At 39.9% G+C, this 23,707-nt stretch overlaps 1 protein-coding gene across 1 annotated transcript in view; it reads right to left on the bottom strand.

Moving 5' to 3' along the window:
* Nucleotides 1-23,124, bottom strand: part of heatr1 (HEAT repeat containing 1) — a 25,683-nt gene extending 2,559 nt beyond the window's left edge. Inside the window, 41 exon segments of the mRNA XM_042508174.1 lie at nucleotides 209-343; nucleotides 940-1,110; nucleotides 1,189-1,339; nucleotides 2,013-2,305; nucleotides 3,134-3,274; nucleotides 3,435-3,558; nucleotides 3,652-3,704; nucleotides 4,423-4,601; nucleotides 5,263-5,392; nucleotides 6,167-6,242; nucleotides 6,244-6,389; nucleotides 6,518-6,646; nucleotides 7,557-7,678; nucleotides 7,770-7,888; nucleotides 8,438-8,584; nucleotides 8,693-8,796; nucleotides 9,409-9,540; nucleotides 9,875-10,117; nucleotides 10,209-10,373; nucleotides 10,994-11,166; nucleotides 11,250-11,442; nucleotides 11,860-11,999; nucleotides 12,162-12,345; nucleotides 12,824-13,012; nucleotides 13,661-13,782; nucleotides 14,120-14,331; nucleotides 15,052-15,140; nucleotides 15,261-15,359; nucleotides 15,848-15,955; nucleotides 16,683-16,800; nucleotides 17,039-17,140; nucleotides 18,364-18,445; nucleotides 18,559-18,692; nucleotides 19,276-19,487; nucleotides 19,727-19,867; nucleotides 19,972-20,074; nucleotides 20,145-20,297; nucleotides 20,901-21,117; nucleotides 21,222-21,234; nucleotides 21,236-21,381; nucleotides 23,060-23,124. Of these exon segments, the coding sequence (XP_042364108.1) occupies nucleotides 209-343; nucleotides 940-1,110; nucleotides 1,189-1,339; nucleotides 2,013-2,305; nucleotides 3,134-3,274; nucleotides 3,435-3,558; nucleotides 3,652-3,704; nucleotides 4,423-4,601; nucleotides 5,263-5,392; nucleotides 6,167-6,242; nucleotides 6,244-6,389; nucleotides 6,518-6,646; nucleotides 7,557-7,678; nucleotides 7,770-7,888; nucleotides 8,438-8,584; nucleotides 8,693-8,796; nucleotides 9,409-9,540; nucleotides 9,875-10,117; nucleotides 10,209-10,373; nucleotides 10,994-11,166; nucleotides 11,250-11,442; nucleotides 11,860-11,999; nucleotides 12,162-12,345; nucleotides 12,824-13,012; nucleotides 13,661-13,782; nucleotides 14,120-14,331; nucleotides 15,052-15,140; nucleotides 15,261-15,359; nucleotides 15,848-15,955; nucleotides 16,683-16,800; nucleotides 17,039-17,140; nucleotides 18,364-18,445; nucleotides 18,559-18,692; nucleotides 19,276-19,487; nucleotides 19,727-19,867; nucleotides 19,972-20,074; nucleotides 20,145-20,297; nucleotides 20,901-21,117; nucleotides 21,222-21,234; nucleotides 21,236-21,364 (5,673 nt within the window). The 5' untranslated portion in view covers nucleotides 21,365-21,381; nucleotides 23,060-23,124.
* Between the last annotated feature and the right edge of the window lie 583 nt (nucleotides 23,125-23,707).

Here is a 23,707-nt window from a genome sequence, read left to right as displayed (position 1 = left end):
AAAATAATTCAATAAAGATAGTAATAAAATGAGGCAAAGTAAAATCAGATACCTATAAACTAAAATCAAATTAAAAAAAGCTCATTTAAATAAAGTTAATTAACATGTAAAGGACCAAACGGTAACAATAACAGTTCACGTGAACTCCACAGAGCAGCTTTAAATCAACATTTTCAAACACCAACAAACACGGAAACATCCGACCCACCTGACAGTGTTCGGCCCGGAAGTCGAGGGCGGCGAGGAAGAAGGAGCTGAGCTCTGATTGGTGGAAGTTGAGCTGCTCTTTGTCCATGTGACTGATGTGCTCCTTCAGGACGCTCATCAGCGCCCCCAGCTGACGCTGCAGGGAAACACACGCCATCGGCTCGTCAACCTCATATCAGCGCTGACAGTCTGAAACCGTGTGATTTGTTGTTTGACAGTGAAATGCACCCTGGGAGTCGTAGTTGACTTGAGTTGTTATGTCCACAGGTTTCGTTTAATTTTTTTGTTTTTTGAGAAAACAGGTATTTTCTGACAGCTGTTCGTCTGTTGTTAACTGTTAATTGCCATTTGTTTATAGGTTAATTCTTCATATCATAATAATACATTTGAAAGTATTTTAATATTATTTTTTACATAATTATTATAATTTTTAAGATTTTTTGTTTTGCATTTTATTAAAATGTTTTTTTTTTTAGGATTTTTGGTAATTTTCTTGAATTTGGGTAATTTCTTTCTTTATTTTCTAGCTTTTTGAATAATATATACCAAATGGTGTCCCACAAGGATCCGTACTGGGTCCTATTTTATTTACAATTTTTAAAATAATGTTTTAAAATTAGTTACATTTGTGCAAAATCACTGCAGTCAAACTCATGCCCATAAAGCGAGATAAAACTATTCAAAAAATGTGAACGCGGCTCAGTTTGTCATCGAAAACATCGCAAGTCTCACCTTCCTGTCGACCACCATGCTGCCGTAGCACCTGGTGACGGTGGGCAGGAGGACCCTGGGGGGCAGCCTGGTGGCGAGGGTGCTCCTGAGGGAGGCGAGACGTGTGGACAGCTGAGCGGCGGCCGATGACGAAGACGAGGAAGTCTCGACCAGCTGAGTCAGACGACACACCTGCAGAAACAGACGTGTCAACCTTCATTCTCCACATTTATATTTCTGTCACTCGTGGACGTCTCGCAGGTGCGGCACCTGTGAGGTGGTGTCCTGCAGGTACGGGCTGATGAAGCGCGGCAGCGTCTCAGTGACACGTTGGAGGGCGGTGACGGCGCTCAGCAGGTAAATCTCATTGGTCAGCAGCTCCTTCCTGTCCATCAGCGCATGCAGCACCGCCGGCATCAACCTGCACCAAAGACAAAAAAAAAAATTTAAAATAAAGAGCAATAAATTATATTCTTACTGAAATACATTTAAACAAGTAATATAAAATACAACAATGTTAAATAAAATACAATAAAGTTTAATAAAATCAAGCAAATTAAATAATCAAATTAATTGGTATGACAAATTAAATTCAGTAAAATAAAAACAATAAGAACAAAATGGAATACATAAATAAAATAAAATGGTCAAATAAAGTTTTTTTAATATAGAGAAGTAAAATATAATATTAATAAAAAGTAAAAAACATAGAACATATAAATGAATAAAACAGGGTACAAAAAATAAAAGAAAGTTAATTAAAATCAAGTAAAACAAATCATGAGAAAGAAACAAAATACAATAAAATGTAATTTGATTAATCAGTTTAATTATTACTATTATCGTTATTATTGTTATTATTATGTTTAATTAATTAATTTGCTTACACAGTGTATTTTAGACTTATTGTAGGAGCTGAAAAAACAAAAAAAATCAACGTTGCCAAAATGTAGTACGCAGGAACACAGCCAAAAATGCAACAAAGGGTCCTGAAAGGGTTAACTACCTTAACTACATGTTGCTGTTTACAAACTTTTACTTTTGTTTGGTTTTGAATGCAGCAGTCTGCTTGAAGAGTATTTCCGACTGGTTACCTTGGTAACTGTGGGATGGCGAGTGCCTTCAGCGTGCTGACCACCTCCGCGATGCAGAGCAGAGCGCTGCCCATCACGTTCTTCTCCTCCTCCGTCGCCGTGACGATGTCCACCGTCTGCAGCAGGACCGGGACGAACGCCTCCTGGTGGTCGGAGCCAAAACTGCGACAGAGCAGCTTGAGGCTGAAGAGCGCCGTCTGCCGGTTGATGGCCTGCTCCGCCTCCGTCGCCTGACCGTGACTTTTACCCACAATGCTCAGGAGGTCGCCGGTGAGTTGTAACAGCACAGTGACCTGAGATACAGACCGAAGGAGGAGGGTGAATTTATAAACCAACGAAGAACAAAGAGCTGAAACTGAACTAAAAACTTGAACGTCCCTCAAGGTGTTTGTGCCAAATTTGAATACGTTCCCTGAACGGCTTCTTGACATATCGCATTCACGAAAATCAAAATAGTTCATTGTTGATTCCAAGTAAATGTTTGTGCCAAATTTGAAGAAACTCTCTTAAACCTCTCTTCAGATATTGCTCACGAGAATGACACAAGGTCACAGTAACCTTGACCTTTGATCGCCAAATTCTAATGAGTTCAGGGTAGAGTCCAAGTGGATGTTTGTGCCAAATCTTAAGATATTCCCTCAAGATGTTCTTGATAAAATACATTTGGAGGATAAGACCATGCAAGGTCACAGTGACCTTGACCATTAAGCATAAGAATTTTATCATTGCATCTTGAGTCCACGTATATGTTTGTGCCAAATTTTAAAAAATTCCCTTTGGCTTTTCTTGAGATATCTCATAGACAAGAATGAGACGGATTCAAGGTCACAAGCTGACCATTGACCGACTAAAATTTAATCTGGTTGTTACGACCAAGTTAACGTTTGTGCCAAATTAAAAAATATATATAACTCATGCTGTTCATGAGATATCGCTTTCACAAGAGTGATATGGATTTGAGGTCACAGTGACCTTGACCTTTAACTCCCCAATTCTTATCAGTACATTGTTGAGTACAAGTGGATGTTTGTGCCAAATCTGAAGATTTTTTCTCAAGGCGTTCTTGAGAGTTTTTTTAATAAAAATTTTACAAAATGAGATTAAAATGAATAATGTGTCACCTGTTGTTGGTCCCACTGTGTCCGCTGCTGCAGTTTGTTGTTCAGCAGCTCCATGGCCTTCCTCCTGACCGACGCCAGCTGATTTCCCATCAGCCCCCTCATCACGGTGATGAAGGTATCCGTGGGCAACAAGGAGTTCACCTGAGCAACAGAAGACAATAACAGAGTTTATCATTAATAATTAAAAAATCAATTAATCATTATTTTATTAAATAAAATAACACACTGACACAGCAGTATTACTGAAGTCAGATATGAAACAGTATAATAAATACTTGTAGTAAATAATAAATATATTCACTTTGTCCAGAACGTCGTAGGCTTTATTGAGCAGGACTCTCCAGAACTTGGCGGTGGGTTTGTCTGCGTTTTCCTCCACACAGCGAGCGACGCTGTGGATGTAACGCAGGATCTCCTCCAGCAGCCTGAAACAATCAATGATCAATAATCGATCAATGTGATCATGTTCAGCTGCTGCTTCATGTAAACTGCATGTTAAACTGTAGGTTGAAGCTCACCTCTGCTGCAGCTGCTGCAGAGACTCATCGACGACGTCACCTCCGTCTGCAACCTGAGACACACACCGTCACATTTCTCATTAACCCCTTAGGGCCCGCTTTAACGTGTTTTTCAAAACCAAGCTTTAAAAAATATCATACATCATTATTATTATTTTCTACTTTCATTGAGTTAAGTTTTTAACCAAAATCAGTCCTAATGATAAATGTCAAATATTCATTAATTTTCAGAATTATAACCCTTAAAATACTGGGTTTTCATCATGATGCCACTATGTTTTTAAAAGGAAAATAAGCACAAAGAAATGAATTATTTCCAGTATACTACACGCTGAGTAGACTGTTTTTAATTACCACATCCTGGCATGTGTCTGTGATTAGCAGCAACATTGATTTTTATACATTATTATTTTTGGTGCAGTGTTAAATACTCACGGTTGTACCGCTCTGCACACAAAAAGCACTTTTTAAAATCAGGCTATGAAAAATATTCTATATTAATATGATTTTATAATTTCATTGAAGTAATTTTTTAACTAACACCATCACCTTTGTTACTTTGTGTTCAACAAATATTCATTAATTTTGGATCCCCACAGTCCGGGATCTGTCGGTGATCAGCAGCGACACTGACTGTGACAGGTCACCCAGTGGAAATAACGTGGAAATAACGTGTATTTTCTCCGTATGCCAAATATGGTCCGACACGGTTTTCTCAGTAAAAACTCGCTGCTCTCCTGAAACCTCACAGGACGTCTCTCTCTGTCTCACCTTCCCGATGAAGCTGGCCGAGCCGAGCAGCTGAGCCATGAAGGAGACGCAGAGGAACTTGAAGTGTCTCAGCTCTTTGCTGCTGTGAGCCTCCACGCTGAAGATCAGCTCCTCCGCCTTCTCCTCCTCCTCCTCCTCCTTTTTGGCTCCTCGCCGGCCGGCGGAGCGCTTCACTGGAGCTGCAGAGCACGGAAACATCAGGAGTCTTTACTGGGAGTTTCCTTCTTTGTTCTGATTTTTATTTAAAATCGTAACCCTTTGAAGCCCGGATCGACGTCTTTTCTTCTTTTTAATGCTGCATTCAAACGCCGTTCACGTTATTTAACCCTTTGAAACCTAAGAAGTATTGATTTCAATTCTTTCAAAAACAAAAAAAGGGCAATGATAAAGATTGCCAGGAATTTCCTGCAAGAAATTAGCAAAAGGTGACTTAATTACTTAAAAATTAATTTTAAAAAAGGAAAAATATATTTTAACAAATGTAATTTTATATTTAAAATGTTACAGAAACAAATATAATAAAATATTTATATTTTCATGTTTGTTTTGTTTTGTTCTTATTTTCAGGTTTTTTTCTTGCAAATGTTTCACTAATTTTACGCTAATTTTTGGGCATGTTTTGTTAGGTCGTTGCATTGTTCCCACGTTTTGGAAAGAAAGTGAACCACTTTGTTCAGGTTTCAAAGGGGTTCAAATAAAGCAGCTCTGATAGTTTCAGTGGTCAAACTGACGTCCTCAAAAAGTTAAAACTTGCAAATATTCTGTCTGACATCAAAGTAAAGTGGTGAAAATATACTAAATATAGCATACACTTTTTTTACTGATTTTTTTCAGGCTCACCGAGGTCTTTGTCGTCGGGCAGCTGCAGCAGGAAGTTCAGGATGTTGATGAGGGAGGTGAGCTGGTCCGGCACCTCGAACTGACAGCAGAGAGAGATCCAGAAGTCCACGTCTTTCTCCAGAGCTGCGTCCTAAAAACACAAACAAACAAAAACAATTTACTTTCACTTATATGTTTTTGGATTTTCTAATTATTAATCATTCTCACGGCTCTAAGTTTCAAGTGGAAGGAAAACTGAGGGTTATTATATCGTAAACATTTGCTCATCTACAGTCTTGACTAAGAAATTGCAGATAATTATTTGTGGTTTCTGAGTAACTGCTGTTATCATCATTATTGTTGTTGCTGTTGTTGTTATTATATACCAATCCAGTCTCAATCTCTTCTAGGTCTGATTTTATTCTTTTAGGGCCACTGTGACCGATAAAAACAAATAAGTAATTAAGTAAATAAATAACAATAATAACAAGTATTTTATTATTATTATTATTATTATTATTATTCATTTATCATGTTATACCATATATCATCATGAAATGTGAAACTGATATTTTCTGAGGGTTATAATAATAACAACAGTTACTCAGAAGACACTCATTATGATTAGTATATAGATAATAATTATGTCACAGTTTATCAATGTAATAAAATAAAATGTAACAAAATAACTGATATTTTCTGAGAGGGTTATATTAATAATAATAGTTATTATTATTATCATTATTATTATTATTATATGGATAATAATTATGTCACAGTTAAACAATATAATAAAATAAAATGTAATAGAATAACTGATATTTTCTGAGATGGTTGCTGTGCTATGGAAATCTCAGTTTTTATGTGTAGTCCTGGACAGTACCATCTCAGACTACCGCTCCCACAATGCCTTGCAGCCACTCACCTTCTCGCTGACGGAGCTGGCGGTCTGCGTGGCGTGCAGCTTGAACAGCAGGAGCATCAGGACCCAAAGGAAGCGGGGGGCCCAGCGTGGTCACCAGCTGATGGAGCACAGGGAGTCGGCGGTGGTCGGGCACGTGAGGGAGAGCGTCCGCAAACACGTGCATGATTCTCGTAACCACGGCAACCATTTGAGACGAAGAGGAGCCGTCAGACAGCTGGTGGGCCTGAAGAGGAGGAAGAGGAGAACAACAAGGCATGTTTTTGTATTATTATACATATTGTTGTGCATATTCTTCATTTTCCACTCTTTACGGAGAATTATGGGATGTAATCCTTAATCTGTTGGTCTCACCTGGATGAGAGCAGGTATGACCATCTGCAGCGTCTTGTCGATGACTCTGAAGCTGTAGACGTCGTCCAGACGCATGATGTTGGCGCCCATGAAGGTGAAGATGGGCATGATGTTGTGCAGGACTTTCTCCTGGAGGGTCGGACCCAGGGCAGATTATCACAGCATGTTTACTCAGATTATGACAGGATGTTTATTTATATGAGATTAACACAGGATGTTTGCTCAGATAATCACAGGATGTTTTCTCAGATTAACGCAGGATGTTTGTTCAGATTATCACACGATTTTCTGTAAGATTATCACATGATGCTCATTGGGATTATCACACATTTGCTGAGATTCACAATGTTTGCAAGGTTATGATCGGATTATCATATGGTGTTCACTAAAATTATAATCAGATTATCCCAGGATGTTAGCACAGATTATTATTTGATGTTTGCTTAGATTATCTCATGATGTTTGTTAAGGTTATTATTACATTATAACATGATGTTTGCTAAGATTATTACATGATGTTAACTTGGATTATCATCAGATTATTACATGATGTTTGCTCAGATTATTATATTATGTTCACTCAGAAATATGACAAGGAGTAATGGGGCATGGGGGGGGGTTATTGGCATATTTCGAATGTTAAATCTACAGTTTCCTTTATCCTTTAATCCTTTTAATCCACATTATGTTTGCTCAGATTATCACGAGTCTGCTTAGATTCTCGCATGATGTTTACTTGGATTACATCAGATTATACATGTTCAGATCATCAGATTATTACATGATGTTTACTTGGATTCTCATCAGATTATTACATGATGTTTACTTGGATTATCATCAGATTATTGTATGATGTTTGCTCTGATTATCATATTAAATTAGCTGTGATTAAAGGGTGTTGGTTCAGATTATGTTATGCTCGTATTATCACATGTTGTTCACTCAGATTATCACAGGGAGTTCATTATAAAACTTGTCTGTTTGGTTCTGCTGTTTTTAATCCCACACGGAGGAGATGTTTGTTTGTTTGTTTACTCACGGGGAAGATGGTGGCGGCGGCGCCCAGCAGCAGCAGAGCGTGATGGTGAGTCTGCGGCATGTCGGACGATCTGATGCACTGAACCACCAGCTCCACGCTGAACTTGTCTTCATCCAGGACGTCTGCAGAGGACAGAGGCTCAGTCAGTAATCTGTAACGTGCAATGTTTGTTTTCTTCTTCTGTGGTGGGCCGGTCGTCCCGCTGAGACCTACCGGGCGCCACGGGTCCTCCGTCAGGAGACAGCTTGCTGCAGACGTTGAGCAGACAGCTGAGCAGCAGCTGTTTGGTGTACTCCATGTTGGTGTGATCACCGGGACTCGACTCGAGACTCCTGAGGACGCAGACACACCAGACATCAGGTCACCAAGACTGTTCAAGGACTTTTCCAGGACCTTCAGGCAGTTTTAAGACCACAGAGTCTCTAAATCGAATCGACCATAGATACTCCTAATCAGTTTCATCACTATACAAAACCTTTACTGGATATAATATATATATGTATATATATATATATATATATATATATATATATATATATAAGGAATTTAGGACAGGATTAACAGAGTACTTAAATATATTTTAGGGATTGTTCTTTATATATATGAAGGAGGGGGCAAACATGGAAGAGACATCTTGTATTTTGTATTTATTTTACAGCCAAACTTTAAAGAAAATATTTTATGGATCGTCTTTTTCTTAAAAAATGTTTTTGCAATTTTTGAAGAAAACAGTTTTTTTTCTTGTACACTTTTAAAGACAATATTTGGTGTGTTTTTTGTCTTGGATTTTTTTTGTGTAACTTTTAAAGAAAACATTTTGGCAAATTTCATTCCCTTTAATTTTCGGGTTTTTTTCAGAGTTTTTTGAGATTTTTTTGTACCTGGCGAGCAGCGAGAAGAGGACGGGCACCAGCGTCTGGGCTCTCCTCAGCTTCTTCTTGCGCTGCAGCAGCTCCAGGATCAGAGTGACTCTCTGCCACGACACGGCGCCGCCCTCCGGACCAGCGTCACCGCCATCCTGAGGTTTCCTGATCGAGGACACGACAACGTCAACACGAGGACCAGACCGACGAGGTTAAACTCAACGCTCTGAGTGTACATTTAACAAACGGTAAATGTTTAAAAATGGTCATCACCTCTGCGTCATCCTGCTGCGGCGGCTCTGCTGCACCGTCACGCTCACTTTGGGTTTCTCTGGCGGAGCGAGCTCATTGGCCACCAGCTGACCGTCAACTGCGATCTGTCACAAATAAAAAACAGAAAATCAGAGGAATGATGTCACAAACGAACCACCGGGAGGCCGTGCTTAACTTTTACAATTTTCTTGATAATTTATCAAAAAACTAGGTATATCTATATATAGATATGCTGTATATATATATACTATAAAATTAAATATTTTTTTTTTAAAAAAGTATAAAAAACAAAAAACAAAACAAAAAAATGACCGTTAAGTGCCCCAAATAACACACATGCACATAATACAAACATTAATATATATAATATATATACATACATACATATATGTACATACACGCACACATATATTTATGGGATATATGGATATAATTTTGGCACTTTAAGGTTGTTTTTTTGTTTATTTTTTGTTTCTTACTGTTTAGTTTTGTTTTCCAGTCATTTTCTTGAACATTTCACTGATTTGCTGCTAATTTTTGGGCCATTTCTTGCTAAGTTACTCATTACTTTTCCTCCCGAGCTTTTAAAGAAATCAAGCCAATCTGCTCAGGTTTCAGAGGGTTAAAAAACGAGTCAGAAGGTGGCGGAAACAGACGCAAAGCAGCTCTTTTCAGATCAGTTAACAGTCAGAGTTTTTCGGTGGATGCTGTCTGACCCCTTTGAAGACGCTGCTGATGCTGTTGGCCACCAGAGGACTGCGGCTCTCCGTCAGCACGTCCAACATCACCGACAGCAGCTTCTGCTGCACCGCCTCGCCTCCCAGCGCCGAGAAGAACGTCTTCGTGATCTGCAGAGAAGACGAAAATTTTTGTTTGTTTTTTTGCTAATTTTTGGACCATGTTTTGTTACATTGCTTGTGTTTTTAAACAAAAAAACATTATAAATATTTTACAGTAGTACACAATACATTGTTAAGTCGCTTGTTGCATTCTCCAAACTTGATATAATCCCTGGTTGAATCCAAGTTTAATCCCTGGTTTATCCCTGTTTTTAATCCTGTTTTTAACCCTGATGTTACCTGAATTTAATCCCTGTTTTTAATCCCGTTTTAACCCTGATTTAACCTGAATTTATTCCCAGGTTTAATGTTGATCTTAAACTCGGGTTGAGATTATCCCGACCTGTTCCAGAGCGATAATCTGGCAGCTGGGCAGGTCGGGGTGCGGCTGGCTCGGGGTCCTCAGAGCTCGGATGAACAGCTCCAGACAGTTGTGGTCCTCGTCCAGCAGGGGGGCCGACGCCTCGTTGTACTTCCCCAGGACGAGGTGCATGAGCTGGGCCTCGGCGCGCAGCAGGGCGGGCGTGTCGGGGCCGCTCTGCTCCAGGAGGCGCTCCAGGACAGGAAGCAGCTGGGACAGGACGGACTGAGAGGAGGAGGAGACAAACGCGATGAAACGACACGTCATACGTTCGTTTCGATGAGACGTCGGCGTGCAGGTGTGCTCCCGCCCTCACCTGTCCGTTGACGAGGCTCAGCGCTCGCAGCAGGCAGATGGCAGTGTACGACGGGCAGCAGGGAGTCTGAACGCTCTGCAGCAGCTGCTGCATCGCCGCCTGCAGCTTCTTCTGCTGCGGCTTCACTTTCACAGACGAACACTCCTCGTGCAGCACGCCGAGAGCCTGCAGGAGTCACACCGACAACAACGACCAATCAAAACACGCGCCGCTGATCCTGGAGTCAGAGTCTCACTGTGATCCTTTTCTGCTCACCGATCACTGCAGCTGATGATTATTGTCATTTATCAGTAGATTATTTTCCCGATTAATCACAGAGTTGTGTGAACAGAAAATCTTGCAAGGTGAGGTCCTAAAATGTCTTATTCATCCACAAACTGAAATTAATTTCTTAATTTCATTTCCAGATTAATGCAATTTAATTCAACTAGCATCTAGAGGCATTTTTTTTCTTTAAATGTTTTTCTTTAAAGAAAAAAAGTTCATACCAAAAAAAAAACTGCCAAAATGTTTTAAAGAAATTTTAATGTAAATATTTTTTAAGTAAAAAAAAAAAAGAAATGCTAATTTTTATGCCTTCCAAATTTGCCAGCCTGCAAGTTTAGAAAGGCATATTTTCTTTTAAAAAAATATTTAAGAGAATATTTCCAGAACTGTATTTTTTGTAAAATAATGACATTTGAAGGCATTTATTTAAATTCTACAAAAACCACCAAAGATTTAAAAGAAAAAATCTGTCTCACAGATTTATGAAGTTACGGGTCACGTGTTTGACTCGGTCTCACCTGGCTCAGGTACGACGGGTCTGCGATGATCTCCTCTGAGGTCTTCAGGATCCTCTCTGTGATTGGCTGGAGGGGGGAAGCGTTGGCTCCTGATAGGCTCTGCAGAGCGCCGAGGGCCGCCCTCCGGACCTCGCGGACCGGAGAGGTGAGACAGCAGAGCAGAGACGGGACGACTGAGAGACACACAGACAGGACGGGTGTCATGTTTGTAAGTTAGCTTAGCACGTTAGCATGTTGTGAAATGAATGATTCTCACCAGGTGAGTCGGCGGCGACCAGCTCCTGCAGCACGGCGGCCGGCTGGGCGCTCAGCAGAGCGCGGCCCATGTACAGAGCCTGAGTCTGCAGGACGGCGCCCACCTTCATGTCCAGCTGGTCTCCGTGGTTACTGCCGTATCCCCACAGCATGCACAGGAAGCGGAAGAGCATCAGCGGCTCGCCCAGGTGAACCTGGAAGAGACGGAGAGGACGGTGTTTGCTTTTAGTGAGTCCTGAAAGTGATTGTGTTTTGGTTTTTTTAATTTAAAAGAAAAAAAATCACAAAACTGCTTAAGAAAAAAAAATGCAAAAACTGAAAAGTAAAAAAAAATAAAATAAAATAAAACCATAAATTGTAACAGAATTTAAAAAAGCCAACAATTTAAATTTAAAAAAAGGAAAAAAATCACCAAAAAGTTTTAAAGAAAAGAAGTCACATTTTTTTAAATCATAGAAAATTTTAAAAGAAAAAAAATATTCCTGCAGGTTTGTAATGTGTGCTTTTTTTTAAAGCAATAAAATAAATACAAAACCATTTAAAGTTGGATGCTCCTCCCCTAAGCCAAAAACAACAGTTTGACACTTTGACAACAGGAAGTGACCTCATACCTGGATGAACAGCTTCATTAAGTCTCTGAAGCAGCCGGCGGCCGGGCCCTCGCCGGCGCCACTCATGATGACGCTGAAGAGGCGGCAGGTGAGTCCCAGGTAACAGCAGGTGTTTGTGTCCAGCTCCTCCGCCTCCCAGCCTCCCCCAAACACACACACGCACACACACACACACACACACACACACACACACACACACACACACACACACACACACACACACAAACACACACACACACACACACAAATAAACACACTGAGCGCCTCAGCAGGTGACCTCACCGCTGTCACTCATCAGGAGCGTCACTGACCTTTGAAGGAGGCGTCGGGACACCGGAGGGACGAGATGAAGTCTCTGAGCAGAGCGATGAGGACGAAGCTGAACTCTGCGTCCAGCTGCTCGCCCGGCCGCTGCTCACAGCTGCTCAGGTAAACCGTCAGCGCTTCAGAGAAGGAGGAGGGGGCGGCGACACGACGCTCCGCTTCCTGTTAAAACGGAGAAAAAAAAGCATCTGTTATAAACCGACTTTTTGTTTCCTTTTTCAGGATTACAAAAAAGATTTTTCTTAATCTATAAAGACTCACATCAGACTGTACACAGCACATTTCACATATCCACAAATCATTAATGTGCTAATAAAGATATAAAATTAAAATAATACATAGTTAAAATAAAGAAAGAAAGTTTTAAAGTTGAATTTCAACATTTTGTGATATTCTTTTTTAATTTCAACATTTCCAAATGTTACATAAACCACACTGTAAGAAATTCTACAATTTTTCGACATTTTTTCAGGATTCTCTAAACTCAAAAACTTCAAATGAATATAAAACAAAAGCTTGTATTTAATCACATTTCTTCACAGATCCACAGTTTTTGTCCTTGTCTTTGAGTGTTTTATTATTAAATCTTTGACATTTTGTCCAAAAATATCTAAGAAAACAGGTTTTCATGCGGTCTGACCTGAGCGGCGGCGACGGCGTCCTTGATGACCTCCAGCAGCGTGTAGACCCTCTGAGCGGTGAGCAGGTGCTCAGTCTCGCTCAGCTCGCGCAGACCGAGCAGCAGAGTCCGAGTCAGCACCAGGAAGGACGCTCGCCATCGCAGGCCGGAGCCGCGCTGCTGCTCCACACACACCGCCAGCCTCTCCAGCTGACCCGCACAAAACACACACACAGACAAAGAGTTAACATCAGTAATACACTTCCTCACAGTCTGCGGAGGATGTAAAAAAATTAATAAATAAAATGTATTAAAAGACAAAATAAAGTTGGGCCAATAAATTAGGTGGTAATTAATAATAAATTAATAATTTTAAAAAAGAACAAATAAGTTGAAAAAACAAATAATAATAAATGCAAAAATAAATACATTTTTAAAGTATTAAATAAAAAAGAAATAATCAATGCAAAATAAATAAGCTAAAGAAAATATAAACATATTTAAAAGTCATAAAAAATTAAAAAGTGCAAAATAAAATCATAAATGAAGAGATGACAAATAAATAAAAGTAAAAATAATACATTTAAAAATTAATACAAAATAAATCTATTCACAAAAGGGAAAATTTAATTGGACAAATACATTTGGAATTAATACAACAATAAATAACTAAATAAGGAAGCAAATTAAAACAGACATCAATTTATGTCACATTTTAGCAATGAATTTATGCCTGCATTTATATTTAACTTTTTTTCTGAGGAAATCACAAATGAAATTATACATTTGTGATTTTAAATGTTTCCATCTTCAATAAGAACCAACAGGCTTCAAAAACTCCCCTAAATAAAAACTCACAGCGTCCCGTTTGGAGAAGTGCTCCATGTTTGTGAGGTTTTTGGTCAGCGTGGAGACGAGACGCTCGTTGGCTAAAGCTTCGAAGTCGGCTTCAGAGCTCCTCTTCATCACCTTGTCCAGCTCTGCGTGGACACATCGAAGATTTTCAGGTTCAGTCACAAAAAACCAAAAACAACCTGTTCAACTGAAAACAGTGTTAACAGAGCTAACAGTGATAACAAACGCCAGTTAACAACAATTAAAGGGGTTTGCTGCAAATTAAAGTCACCCACTCTTTTCAAAATATACAAAATATCTTAAAAAGAAGGTTTTTCAATTCCCAAGCTATTTTTATCATTTATCATTTTTACGCAAGACCAACTAACCTCTAGATGTGAAACATATGAAAACTAAAATTCTCTAAAATTAAAATTTGGCTGCAAGAAAGTGAAAATCAGATGAAATTATTCGGCGAGTTACCTTGAGCCCAGTTTGCGGAGAGCGGGTGCTGCGTGACGACGGCGGATCGGGCGACGCAGGAGGCGAGGCGGAGCTGTGAGGAGGTGGAGGAGGAGGAGGTGATCACCAGGAAGGGCAGCAGCCTCCAGCCGACCCTCTGCAGCAGCTCGGCGTCCCCCTTTCCCAGCCGGGGGTCGGACAGTAAACGCACCGCCTCCGTCAGCACTGGGAGCCTGGAGGAGACGACAGCGCTCAGAGTTACAGAGGACGTCATTTAAGGTGCAGTTTGTTTTACATCTGCACAGAAAGCAGATTATTTAAAATAATAACTACTTATATAATCATAGAAACGTCTTTTTTAAAAACGGTGGGCGACATTATCAATAAAAAGAAGCACAATAAAACAAAATCAAGACTAAATGATAAAACATACATATTTAAATAAAAAATTGTGATTTAAAGAGCCAAAAATTAGACTATAACTCAACCTGTCAAAAAGTTAATCCAAGCTTAAGTTTAAAGGTTAAATAGCTTTATGTTTACAGTTTGGTGGGATGAAGTTAGACACCTGTGATTACTACTAAAACATCTTATTCATATATTTTTTCTTTTTTACTAATTTTATGTTTTTTTAATTAATTATTAATATATTTACTTAATTTTGCATTTTTTAAATTGTTTTTTTTAAATGCATTTTAAAATGTTCTTTTATTTTCAAACGTTTTTACTTATGTTTGCACTTTTTAAATTCATTTTAAACATCTTAAAATAAACATTAAATAAACATATTTTTAAAACTCATTTATGATGATTATTTTCAGACCCTTCTGGTATGATTATTTCCATAAAATACCGTGCAATGAAAATCGAAACTTATTTAGACCGAAGGAGAAAAGTCTGCACTACATCCACGTTTGCTGATGAGTGTAATAATGTTTGTGTAATTTACTGACCAGCGCTCAGCCACCGACACATCCACTCTGTGCAGCAGTGACAGTAAACAGGACACCGTGTCCTCAGGGTCCAACGAATCAAAAATCACCTGAAACAACAGAAAACACAAAACAGAGAGCAGCACGCCGTCACTTCTGCGCTTCTTTAAAAACCAGCTTCCACTCATGCACATCTACCACCATCACGCACGTCAAAGCATCTCACTGACCTCCAGGACTCTGAGAGCGGCAGCCACGACCTCCGGCACGTCGTCCTTCAGGCGATCCATGACGGCGTCTTTCAGGAAGGATTCCTCGAAACTCTGCTGCTGAGCAGAAACGCCAGGAGATGATGTTTAAGGACGAAAGAAAAAGGCCATCACACACGTACAATCACTGTCTTTATTGGGATGATATGATTTAAGATATAGAATAAAATAATTGCGTATCGTCTGCATAGAAAATAACACTTTGCTTTTTTTAATAAATAAGAAAGGGAGATGTAAATAGAGAAAATAATTGGGCCCAGATTTGAGCCTTGAGGTACACCATCATTCTTTCTGTAGATGAAGAAATTAATCTACCAACTGCCAAAATCAACCAAATATCTCCCCTGCTGTTCCTGAGATTTACCGAAAAATATTTTTGCAGAACATTATGATGGCACAGTGAAATTGACCTTTGACCTTTTGGATATAAAACGCCATCACATCATCATTTTATTATTTACATGTATAATGTAACAAAAAAAACACAACCTGTGATTCTAAATCAACCTGAAATGTCTGAAAACAGGAAGTGAAATCTGCCGGCGAACCTGTTCGGAGGCGACGATGCTCATCAGGTGCTCCACAGCCGACACTCTGACTGAGGCCTGCGGGTGTTTCAGGCTGAGAAACAGTGACGTGTCCAAGTCGCCCAAAATCTGTATACAGAAAGACATTAACCCTTTAGGGCCCGCTTTATTACTACACACACTCAAATCGCTTTTCAAAATGAAACTTTGAAAACATTATACATTAATATGTGTTAATTTTTGTAACCAACATCATCCCTAATCATAAATATCAAATATTATAATTTTTTTATAGAATTTTAACCCTTTAAATGCCAGGTTTTTGTCATGATGCCTCTATGTCTTTAGACTAAAAAAAACACAGAAAAGGTTTTTTTGCTGCTGACAGTCTGGGATATGTCAGTGTGTGAGTGTAGCTGCTGACAGTCTGGGATATGTCAGTGATCAGCAGCTACATTGACTGTGACAGGTCACCTAGTGGAAATAGCATGTATTTCCTCCATATGCCAAATATGGTCAAAATGACCTCATCAGGTGGAAAATAGTCAAAATGACAAATTCAGAGTCAAAAGCCCAGAATGACACCCAGAAATAATACAAGTCCTGTTTTTCTGCTCTGATGGCTGTGGGATCAAAAATGTCAGTTTGAATGGGTTTCAATGGAGCATTTTTTCACCTGAACAGTCTGAATGTACAATTATCAAAAAAAAAAGAACAACAAAAAGTGCATAAGAAAAAGCCAGACAGTCTCTCAGGGTTAAACAATAATATCTATACTGAAAATATTAACATCAGAAGACTGTAAGTTAAACTGTAGTCACTTTTTTGGATAAATTCATTATATAAAGTAGCGTACCTGGTATTTTCCGCTGCTCATGGACAAAGAGAGGAACTGGTGGAAGAGGTGTTTCTGCTCGGTGCTGCTGACGTTGGTCACGTGACCTCCGAGGACGCCGTCCAGAGCTCCACAGTATCTGACGGAGGACAAAACACAGACAGACAGTGAATTTCACATAACTAGACTGAAAAACAACTAAACTGGGATGCGTACATGTTGATTAGATGAGTTACATTTCGTCTTTAAAGAGCAGGGACCAAAACACATCACTGAGAAAATAATTTAGTTTAAGCCCTAATTAGAATAATTCCTTAATCTTGGTGAGAACTTAATGTTAAAACAACAAAACACAGGTAAAGCGTGGCAGTGTTCACCTGGACTCAAACAGTCGAACCAGAGGAAGAAGTCGGCTGTTGAGGGCCGACGTGTCTTCAGCAGAGAGTTCGGTCTGACTCAGATATTCGTCCAAAAGCAAACTGCAACACAGCAACACAGACAACGATGATGAAGTTCAAAAAATGTGCTTTTCTTTACATTTTCTTTGCAGAATCTCTGCAAAATGTAAACTATGTTTTAAGAATTAAAGACACAGATTTACTGAAACAAACAGCAGCGAGGTGAAGAAGCAGAGCAGGAAATAAAGTCCTGACTTTTCTGAAGTTATCGACACTGAAGAGGAAAAAAGCGCCCACAAAGAAACTGTTAACACTGTCCTTATCTATGATGTTTTACTTTAACCCTTTATGTTTGTAAACTCCAATAATAATCATTATTGTTTAAAGTTTGTTTCATTTACACTCTTTCCCGCTTAAGACGGCGAGACTCGCGACCGCGACACATGATTATTTTGAGCAATTATGTATAGTACAGGCTGATCTTATTGCCTGTGTGCTTCAGCTTAACTTAAAATAAAATTATTCATCATTTAGGCCTGTAATTATTATGATGATCGGCTCAGTTGGTGCCCCCTCAGCACCGTGGTGCCTTATACACAGTGCGTGGTGCACGTTTACGTAGCGGCGGTGCTGTTCAGCGTTACTGTAAGCAGCGAGCACGCTAATGAATGACAGAGTCAGGACCGGATCCAGACATTTTGGAGCCCTAGAAGAGACTGAGATCACCTGTCGGACAACGAGAGCAGAGTGGACATTCAGAGACACCGGCGGAGACACCGGCGGAGACACCGGTGGAGAATGAGAGTGAGTCCTAAAATTGGGAAAACAACGAGGCCCAGGAGCTCCTTAACCCCCGAGCAGAGGGTGGGAATGGTTGTTATTGACTTGTTATTGTTGTTGTTTATAAACACCGCTGATGCATATGTTATCCGTCACACTCGAGGTCAGTGCTGTTGTGTTAAACATCACACTGGTCACGCCTCTTTTGCTTCAGGGATGCCGGCATGCTGTCTAAAATCACACTGGAGCCGCTGTTGTTCGGTTCTTTGTAAAAATGAAAAGACGACATAAAGAAGGGACTCGTGGCGGCTCTGAGGCGAGATCAGTGTGTGAAAAAAGGACGAATGTGTGACAGGAAACAGCAAAGAGAAGCCACTTCACACTGAACATTTAAAACCTGGAACAATAATCAGATTTCGTCATTTTCGGGTGTTAAATGAAGTCATTTGTGCTTGTTAAGCAGCTTTAAGTCCTCCAGTCAGAGTGAAAACGTTACTGGTGAATTAATGATAAATGGAGTTTACCGAGCCACAGTTTGGTCCAGGCCTTTGGTCAGAGGGACGGACTGCAGGATGGACCCCAACACGCCGACCTCGTCCGTCTCACCTGAGACACACGGCGACAGGTAAACTCTTAGCACATTGCACACATTAACATTTAATCTATTTCTTTTTTATAAAGTGAAATTACGAAAGAGCTCCGAGCCCGTCTGAACTCACCTGAGCTGCAGGTGAACACGGCGCCGATCAGGTGAGGCAGCAGGTAGCGCAGCAGAGGGCTGACGTCATGAGTCGCCGCCATCACCTGCAGCGTCGACGTCAGCGCCGGCATCGAGCTGAGGCGTCCGAACGCTCTGAGGGAGGACAGAAACGCGTGAGAGGAGGGACGCGTTCTCATAACGGACCCAAAAATCTCACCTCGTCATTTTCCACCAAAAACAAACTTCGCAAACAAATTCAAAAAGTGATTCAGATCAGATCAGAGCTCACAAACATTTTTACCAAAAACGTTTCCATGAATCTAAGAACATGAGAACACACATTCTCTGAAATGATCATCAATAGTCCTTATTGGATCTTCCTGATTACTGTGTAAGTGCTTTTATAAAGAAAACATGCTTCCCAAACTCTGGGACAGCAGGTTTGGATTTGTCTTTTTTTTGGCAATTTTAAAGAAAACATTTTGGGGATTTTTTTTGTTGAAAAGTTTTGGTGATTTACAAAGAATTCCTCAAAAATAAAAATAAAAAATAAATAAATATATATATACCATTTAACACAGCCAGAAACTGTAAAAACAGGAATTTACACATCGTGGGATATTATACCAGTTTGTGAAAGAAAATTTCATGTTAAGTTTCAGGGGATATGTTTTAGTAATTTGGACCTGCAGGTGTGAGGAGGTCTGTGCCCCTCAGACCAGGTGTGCGGTCCTACCTGGGCCCGGCGGCGCCCTCCTTCTGGTTCTGCAGCAGCACGATGAGGCAGCCCAGACCCTCTTTGGCCAAAACGGGCTCTTTGAGCAGCGACTTGCTGACTTGCAGCGCGAGCGTGTCGACCAGACTCGCCTCCATCACCACCTTCACCGCCAGCTGGCACACCACCATGTAGGTGGCGGCCTTGTAGTCTGTCAGCGGCGACTTCAGACCCTGCGGGGACGAAACCGTCAGAGCGGAGCAGCGTTAAATGTTTCCTGCACGGGACTGAAAAAAGAAGCCAAAAACTGCGGCTCCTCTACAGTTGGCTGGCTCCAGGAGCGAGTCGGCCCTCACAGACCTCCACGTTACAAACTTTACAGCAGAAATAAACGTGTTTGCAGCCCGAATAAAAAAAACGTTTAACAGCTTCTCAGATGTGGCGGTGAACAGACGCAGAGTGGGTCGGTTACCTTCTGGACGTACGGCAGCAGTTTGGAAATGATGGCGTCGGACACTTTGTGCACAGCGTCCAGCGCGGGGACGATGGTGGACGCGTAGAAGGAGAAGATCACTCTGAGCTGGGAGCAACTTCCAGAGTGTCCCGAATACGCCTGAAGGACGAGAAGAAGAAGAAAACGCAGCGTGAGCACTGAGACTGTGTGTGTGTGTGTGTGTGTGTGTGTGTGTGTGTGTGTGTGTGTGTGTGAGACGTCACCTGGATGGCCGTGGTCACCATGGTGCAGATGAAGTCCATGAAGCTCAGGTCTGTGTAGCAGTGAGTGACGAGCGTCCCTCTGGACAGCGGCACGCCTGGTTTTCTGTGGAGACGACAGCGTTCACACGGAGCAGAACATACACGCGACATACGTGTGACCATAAACACGGTGCGAGCGTCAGACCTGCAGAACGTGCAGCCAGTTCCAGCGGTTGGTGGCGTCTTTGATTTTGAGGAGCTGCAGGACTCGGACGAACACGTTGGTGTCGTGATACGGCAGCACGCACGCCAGCAGGCTGTCCACGTTGTAGAGCTGGATGTGGAAGCTGAAACACGACGAGAAACATCTGATGTTCAACCTGACGACTAAACACGCACCAAACCACGAGTTTACAAATCCACAAGACCCGTTAAATCCCACCTTTCTTGATGGCCAATTTGATTTTTTTCCTTTTTGACTTTTTTCTTTTAAATATTATATCAAAATATTCTAAATACTTTTTCCCCCTAATATCACAATTTTTAATCATTTTATTTTATTTTAATCATATTTTTTTAAAAAATATGATTAAAATATATCTGACATTTTTTAAAGTAATACGTCTTTCTCTTTTAAAACCAGAACTATAATACGTTATGTTCACTTAAAAGATTTATTTTTCTCTCAAAGTTACGACTTACTAGAAATATATTTTTACAAAATATTGTAACTTTTTTCTTTAATTATTTCTTTTTTTAATCTAAATAACATTTGTTTCTGTTTTTAACCATTTCTTTTTACACATTATGACAAATTCAAACTTTTTTTCTCTGAAGATCAGCACACCTGAACTGGTGATAAAAGGTATAAAGTTAGCTTTGGCATGTTTGAATATTAATAATTTGACAAATATCAATCTTTAAATATGGAGATATTTAAGACTCTGTACCGGTGAACCAGCCACTCGATGCACTTGTGCGCCGGTTTGAGGAGGAAGTACGGGCTGAGGCGGGTGAGGAAGAGCGAGATGCCGGCGTCCAGTTTCTTGTTGACCTCTTTGGACTGGACGCTGCGCTCCAGCGTCAGCGAGGCCCGGCTGAACAGGGTCTCCTGGAACTCCTGGAAGGCCGGTTCGATTCCCAGCAGCTCCTCCAGCCCCGTGCAGCCTGAGGAGGAGGAGGAGGAGGAGGAGGAGGAGGAAGAGTTTTACCACAGCATGTTCAACAGTAACCTGCTGGTGTCTGCAGGTCTTTAGCGGTCCAGGACTCACCGAGGGCGAAGAAAGGTGCTTCTGTCCATGGACGCAGCATCTTTGGGGTCGAAGAGGAGCGAGGCGACCTCGCGGCGCGTCAGCAGGCTGGGGTCGCTCTGAGGCAGCGCGAGCCTCTTCAGCTGGTGGGCCAACGACGTCATGACGGCGGCTTCTTAATCTGACGACAAACACACAAACATCACGCTCGTATTTCTCTTAACTTTTAATAAAAGTCTGCTTCGTGGTGACCTGAGCCCAAAAATGTAACCCTAAAGTAGGAACGCGCGGTCCGATATTAGGATCAGATATCAGATACCAGCAGAGCGTGTGTGAGCAGCACCGAATCTGCTGTTTTTTGGGGTTTTTCTGGCGCCCGTGTTAACATCCGCTCTGCCTGTTGAGCAGTGCTGCTCAGACTCGCCGCAGCACATGAAAGAGAAAGCCCTGAAACTGTTTTTTAAGGGGTGAATTTAAACAAGGCATGAAAGAAAGTGTCCAAAAAATTTATTTATAATAACTATAATTATTTTTTCATTAAGTTGCAGAAAAATTGGCTTTTTTTTTCGGGGTTTTTTGCTGTTTTTAAAATCTTTTTAATACTTTTTTCTTTGAAATTCTTTTTCTTATTAACTTTTTGTTTATTATTACTATTATCATTATTATTATTATTATTATTATTATTATTTTGGCCTTAAGTTGCTCATTGCCTTCATGTTTTTGAGAGAAATCAAATCAATCTGTTCAGGTTTCAAAGGGTTAATAACCATCATAACCAAGCTATGAGCTGCAAAAGTGGTGCGAGGCATTTATTTTCAAGGTAAAAAAAAAAAAAAAAGATTTATATAAGTAATTGTATTGAATGTTATAGCCGAATTAATACGGTGGTATTTTGGGTTATGAAACGGTCTTAAAGTCATATCTGTATTGTTGGTTTTCTTTGTGATCAGCAAGAAAACATTAAACCTGCAGTTTTTAAAAGAAGTTTGGCGTGTAAATAAAGTCCGGAGCAGAAAATGATCCAGTAAACTTCTGTATTATTTAAATAGTAATCCTGCGTAGTAACTGCAGTCAAAGAGCAGTCTTATTATACTGTATTTACATATTTTGTTGATTTTAGATTAGCCAGTTTAACCAGATTAACGCTGGTGTTTTACTGACTCTCGTGAAGACGCATCAGGCCAAACTCTGCTGTGAAAGTCACGTATTAAAGGGTCGTCTGAAAACTTTGTGCCATTAGACTTTTAGGTTACTTAAATAACTTCATCATCCTCACTTCAGTTTGATTTAAATCATTATCTCCTGTTAAACGTGGCAGGATTTAATGACCGTAAAAGCAGAGCTGTGAGCTGCATTCATTTTAATGAAAAGAAAAAGAGAGAGTTGTATAAGTAACTGTATTAATATGTTACAGCCGAATTAATACGGTGACACTCTGGGTTGTGAAACAGTCTTATTATCGCATCTGTATTGTTAATTTATTTAGTTATCAACAATAAAACATTAAATCCGCCGTTTTTCAAAGCAAGTTTGGCGTATAATTAAATTCCAGAGCAGAAAATGATCCCGTTACCTTCTGTATTATTCAGGCAGAGATCCAGTGAAGCTGCAGTCAGAAATCTGTGTTTTTATGATGTATTTACACAGCTAGTTTATTTCAGATTAACTAGTTAAACTAGATTAGCGCCGGTGTTTTGCTACAGCTACACGCGCTAGCTAGTTAAGCTAACTTGCCAACTTCTCACGTCTTAAACGAAACTTAAAGTCTCGCGACCAAAGTACATAAACCAAAACACACCGGAACCATAACACAATATTAATAAATTAATTAATATAATGAGAAAGGAAGAAACTCAGACCTGTTTTCTGTAACTCGGACAAACACATGGGTGCACCGGGATGCACGTTGTGGATGATTCTTCTTCCGGGATACGTCATGCCGAGTACTAGCCAATCATCGCACGGTAGGCGGGACTTAACTCAAACTTTTAATTTAGTTAATTTAGTTAAACAAAATAACATACTACAGACTTCATATACAGGACATAGTACACAAATGTCACTATAATAAAACTAAAAAATATTTAAAATAATATACAATGATAAGACTTTTTTGTTTCTGTGGGTACATTACACTAAAGGCAAAAGTAATATACAAAGGACATTGATGTCTATTTTGGTTAAATTAAAAAATTCTCATTAAAACAATAAAATAACTTTATTAACAGCTAAATTTACATTCATGAATAAGAATATTTGCAAATTTGTTGCACATATTATAAATATATTGTTATTCCTACTTCTGCATATATTGTGTTGTACATTGTTGTATTATACACATATTTTATATTTCTAAATTTATATACTAGTTTGTTTTTTTATATCATATTGTAGTATATATTACAATTACAAAAAAGGACAGGATATATTCATAGAAATACAATTCAAATATAATAAAATAAACAATATAAAATAACAATATACAATGATAATTTTAAAAAGTCATT

Source organism: Plectropomus leopardus, chromosome 19 (genome assembly GCF_008729295.1).
Source record: "Plectropomus leopardus isolate mb chromosome 19, YSFRI_Pleo_2.0, whole genome shotgun sequence".
Classification (NCBI taxonomy): domain Eukaryota; kingdom Metazoa; phylum Chordata; class Actinopteri; order Perciformes; family Serranidae; genus Plectropomus; species Plectropomus leopardus.
Note: the sequence above shows the minus strand (reverse complement) of the source record. Positions and strands in the feature narration are given on the sequence as shown.